This window comes from Mytilus californianus, unplaced genomic scaffold (assembly GCF_021869535.1).
Source record: "Mytilus californianus isolate M0D057914Y unplaced genomic scaffold, xbMytCali1.0.p SCAF_8, whole genome shotgun sequence".
NCBI lineage: Eukaryota > Metazoa > Mollusca > Bivalvia > Mytilida > Mytilidae > Mytilus > Mytilus californianus.
Window position 1 is genome coordinate 92236830 of NW_026262734.1, and position 5533 is coordinate 92242362.

Sequence of the window (5533 nt, forward strand, 5' to 3'; positions counted from 1 at the left end):
CATTTGATACCAATTACGGGTCTCAAGGCCACTACTGCTTTCATTGTTTTGCTTTATGTATGAACTAAGCTTACGGTTACATTGTTTAAATTAGTTTTGGTGGTACACTACATTTTTACTATGTTGGCAAAGAATGAATATGAAATGATGTTGTTATTGGTGCTATTCATCATATGATGTGATAAATAGAAAAATAGAAAATCGGAAGTGTTGATAACTTTTTTCAAGAATAGACGACTGATATTGTCAATTCAAAGCCAAAGGAATTGTCAATGCAAATATATCCTTACTGCTTCATTTGTTTTGGTAAAGCTTAAAATAGATACATTTCGAGCTTCCAGCTCAAACACGTTTAAAACGGTTTTTAATTGTAAGTTGCATGTTCCTGTTTACTACGTAAATGACAGGAAATTTTCCTCTTGACCTATTTTAAAAACATACAATAATTTTTAAATTTGATACCCATTTTGTTTATTTTCAGATGCATTTTTACTATTTTATTGACCGTAGCAGAAGAATGGCAAACCAAATTATATTTCATTGTATCACTCTTGTGTTTATTGCAAATGAAAATGTTATGACTTCGAACCTGACAGTTCCTTGTAAGTTTGAGAAACTTTGTTCATGTTCATTTACAACGCAAAAAATGTTAAAAGCCGACTGTAGTGGAGAAAGTCTGGATAATATTCCAACAAACCTTCCTTCCGATTTGACAAACATATCATTAGCACGAAACTTAATTTCTAAGATTAAAAATGGGACATTTGAAGCGAACATACATCTTCTCTACTTGGATTTGTCATCTAATTACATTAATGAGCTGCATTCAAGATCATTTCAAGGTCTTTCGAAACTGGAGACTTTAATTATCAGTAGTAACCGCATAGACCCTTCCGCTATTTCTATGGCCGTCTTCAAGCCATTAAAAGCCTTGCTGCACCTTGCGATAAAACAAAAGTTCATAGACCCGTTTTCGCTCAATGTTTCTTCGTTGGTACAGCTCAACACTCTAAAGATCGATGCTGTATCTCATGGCAAGGATCCATTTGATGTTAAATATGCACATCTTCGTTTCCTACAAGAAGTGGACGTGTCTGGATTCTCGGGATACTGTAAGATGACAGTTCTTATGCCAAATACGTTTAAATATATTCCTTATGTTAAACGGCTAGATTTGAGCAAGTGTGGTATCAATGCGATTTTGAGCGGAACATTTAGAGGTCTGGTTTATTTGAAGTATCTTGATTTGTCTGACAATAGATGTCTTAAATTCAAAGGACTTGCAAACGTCACATATGATCTGCCGTCAACTTCATTAGAAATTTTACGAATCAACAAAATCCATCAAACTTTTGATCTGAATACAATAATGACTACGTGTGAGATAAAGCCTCTTAGACGTACCAATATAACACAGATATACCTTAACAGCAATCGGATGCAGTTACTCGAAGAGGGTGCAATGGAATTTTTTCCTAAAACTCTAAAAATATTGTCAATTGCTGACAATGAATTTAGTTTTGCTGGACGATACATTGGTGATTTGTTTGAATTGACAGTACATGAAGTAAATATGTCTTATTTGGGAATGTCACATTTCTTGAAGAACTTTGAAGAATCCTGTGATCATACACTCGTAACTCCTTCACGTTGCAATAACAACCCTGATGTGTACAAGAAAGTTGCATTCAAAGGACCCAATTTGAACAATGATACAAGCTACACCTTTTTCGGTTCGTTTGGTGATGAAATAGTTTGGATTCCCAGTCAATTAAGGAAATTGCACTTGAGAGAATGCAAGTTACGGTACTATCTTCCTGATATTACGTTTTCAGATAATTTGTTGGAGTACGCCGACTTTTCTTCCAACACCTTTTATGACTGGCAGGGTCCACTCGGAAATCTTAATCAGTTGAAATTCTTTAACTTATCAAATAACTATTGTTCCAAAGTATCTGCCAGATTCTTTACAGGCATGCCAAACCTTACAACCCTTTTAGTGCAAAACAATCTATTAGGATTTGTTTTACCGGGCGATATTAGCGGAGAGATACTAGCACCACTTACTAAACTTGAGGTTCTAGATTTGTCTGACAATAGAATTACAAGCTTGCCATCAGTGTTCTTTAATGCCCAAATACAACTACGAACACTAAACTTGAGCGGGAATTTACTTGAAACTGCTACTTTTGAAATAATACAAATGACCAAACTTTCACATTTAGACATATCAAATAATAGATTGTCCGTTCTGGGCACATTTTTCACAAAACAGTTAGATCAACTCTCAGAAATTGTTCCTGACTTGACTGTTAAATTATCGGGTAATCCCATTAAATGCATATGCGAAACAATTGAGTTTATTCAGTGGTTGTCAATTACAAAGATTCATGTTCAAAACTTGTTGCACCAAGATTGCCGATCTCTTCAAATGCATCTGAATAGTTCAAAAGTCATTTACGAATATTTAAAGAAGAAATGCTCCTCATATACGACAACAATTGTCGCTGTTGGATCATGGGTAGCCATTTTTGCATTTGTCATAATTGCTGGAATTATTTATCGCTACAGATGGAAGCTTCGTTATGCATATTATATAGTGAAAGGCAAACATCATGGTCAAATCAAACCTCTTAGAACATATGATGATTTCCAGTATGATGCATTCGTTTCTTACGCCGACGAAGATGAGACGTTTGTTCATAGGAAGTTCCTAAAAAAATTAGAAGACGATCGAAATATTAGTTGTTGTGTGCACAAACGAGACTTTTTGGCCGGAAATGATATCGCAACAAATATAACATCCGCCATTCATAACAGCCGTAAAACAGTCGTAATATTGTCGCATCATTTCTTACAATCTGATTGGTGTCTATTTGAATTTAATATGGCAAAAATGGAGAGTATCTACTCAAGAAGTAAAGAAAACATTATATTACTTGTGTTCCTTGAACAAATATCATCTAAAGATCTACCATTGAATATTTTGGAACTTATCCAATCAAAATCGTACATTGAGTATCCGAACGACGAATACGGGGATGTCGTGTTTTGGGATAAACTCAAGGAGACATTGTCAGTCTAATGACTCGTGAGCATATGGCATTTACCGAATACACTTGTTGACTGTAATTGTGTTATTGGGACTTTGTATTTAAAACAAAAATGGGCGTCTGGAAACTACTTTGCCTGGTGAAGTTGTAAATCTGGTAGGCTGGTTCTCTCCCTTGCAACATCTGAGACACCCTTGTAAAAGGACAGGGAACCAGTCTATAAATCTTGTATTTGAACAAAAAAAAATGAAAATTGATATGCTTAGAATATCTTAAATGTTATAAATGTCGATATATTGAGTACTTGTAAGATGGAGCTGAGAATGTAATGATAAATATGTTGTCAAAATGTAGGAACTAGACTATATATATGTACAAATATGTTTTTTTAATTCTTAAATTGTTAACTCTAAAGCAAATTATATAATGATATTAAATATTACTTGTATAGTAAGGCTACTGTGTAAACTGATCGATGAGCTTTTGTTCAGTTTTCAAATCATTTCTTGCTTATTCAGATGTTAATACTTCCTTCTGTCAAGTTTCCTTGTAGCGATTTCGTCCTCTGTATAAGCAACTCTGGATGTGATATTTTTGGGGGTTGAAAATAAAATAAAACGAGAGTAAAAACGAACATACTTTACAGGAAAGGCAATACGTAACCGGAAATAATGGGGAGACTGACAAAACGAGGCAAACCGAAATTACAATTGACAAAGACCAGTAAATAGACTCCATCATCTCTAGCGCTGGACTTTATTTCTTCAGCACTTGAGATGAAAATCCATTGCTGGACTTTTTATCTCAAGCGCTGAACTTTCAATCGTCATCGCTGGAATTTGTATCTTCAGTGCTGGGCTTTGCATCTTTAAACTGGAAATAACATCTTCAGCGTTTATGTTTTCAGCGCTTGAGTTTACATCTTCAGCTCTTGACTTTACCTCTCCTTTTTTTAATCTTTAGTGCATGAATATATATTTTCAGTGTGGAGTTAAATCTTCAGTACTAGATTTGTAAGATGTATCAAGTGGATTTTATCTGACCAACACTTGAATTTATATCTCTAGCACTAGAGCTCACATCTCTTGTGCTGGCCTTTGTATCTTCAGCGCTTGACTTTAAATCCGCAGCGCTAAAGTTGAAATTCCTAGCGCGAGACTTTAAATATCAGCGCATGGCCTTATATTTTCAGCGCTTGATGATACAGTCAGTGTTAGATTTGTAATTTATCTCAAGTGCTGGCTTTCTTATCAGCAGTTTTTAAGTTAACATTCAATACTAGAGTTTGTATCCTCAGCTCGGGAGTTTACATCATCCGCACTGTAGTTTTCATAACTTGTGCTGTACTTTTATCTTCCGCGTTGGACTTTATATCACCAGCGCTTGACTTAAAAAAAACATACAAATATCTATTTGTATGAGACTAACGTGGTCTCGATCATTTGCCAGCACTGCGATTCGAACACAGTCGGTGAGGAGTGTCATTATTTGTGTGTATGTGCTAGCAAACAAATAGCACCAATAGAGAAAAATATATACCTATATATTATACCAAAATATACATCTAAGTTAAAAGTAATGGGGTTATTTTCATATTGTAAGGTTTTTAAGGCGTATTAAAAAGATATTGTTTGTTTCTTCTTAGAAATGGAAATACCATGTTTTTCACATTGTAAATTTATGTATAGATGAGTATCATTTAATTGTTGTATACCGTTTTTTTTTTTATAATATACTTTATTGTTGATATATCCATCCATATTTGTAAAGCAAAGTAATACAATGTTTTAATTGATAATATTAAAAAGGTCGCCCAAATTTTAGAAAGTTTGTCTCATTCTCAAACTTAAAAGTATTTTGATTCCCGATAAAGATATATTGTCCAGTGTTGTTGACTATAAAAAGCTATCTGCATTATTGCTAAAAAGCGGTCCACATTGGTCAATTATATATACTAATGAATTGATAACATATATGTTTTTCTCGTGTTGTATTTAAATATTCTGTTTTTGTATTTCTTAACCAGTTATGATTTCGTTTATGCAATAAAGTTATTTCTCTTATTCTGCAGCATTTTAACCGGTTCTAACATGTTTGATAAATTTTGATGCACCACACGTTGGTTAAATTTGTCGCGTATAATTTCCCGCCATGTCTATACGGAACATTTCACTTGGCATTTTTCTTTAAATCATTAGAGAAAAAAGTAAAATAACAAAAATACCGAACTCCAAGGAAAATTCAAAACGGAAAGTCCTTTATCAAATGGCAAAATCAAAAGCTCAAACACATCAAACGAATGGAAAACAACTGTCATGTTCCTGACTTGGTACATATACAGCCATTTCCTTATGTAGAAAATGGCAGTTCCTTATGGAGAAACAGATGCTAACACTTTTAATTACTCAATTGATAACAATATTTATCCACTATTAATAATTAAATTTTCAAATTCCAACTTCTTGACTGGATAAATATCG

At 33.8% G+C, this 5533-nt stretch overlaps 1 protein-coding gene across 1 annotated transcript; it reads left to right on the plus strand.

Moving 5' to 3' along the window:
* Positions 1–462: 462 nt before the first annotated feature.
* On the plus strand, positions 463–5116 carry LOC127711049 (toll-like receptor 4). The gene has a single exon (XM_052217004.1). It carries the CDS (start codon positions 482–484, stop codon positions 3083–3085), a length of 2604 nt encoding a protein of 867 aa, XP_052072964.1. The 5' UTR covers positions 463–481; the 3' UTR covers positions 3086–5116.
* Positions 5117–5533: the final 417 nt, after the last annotated feature.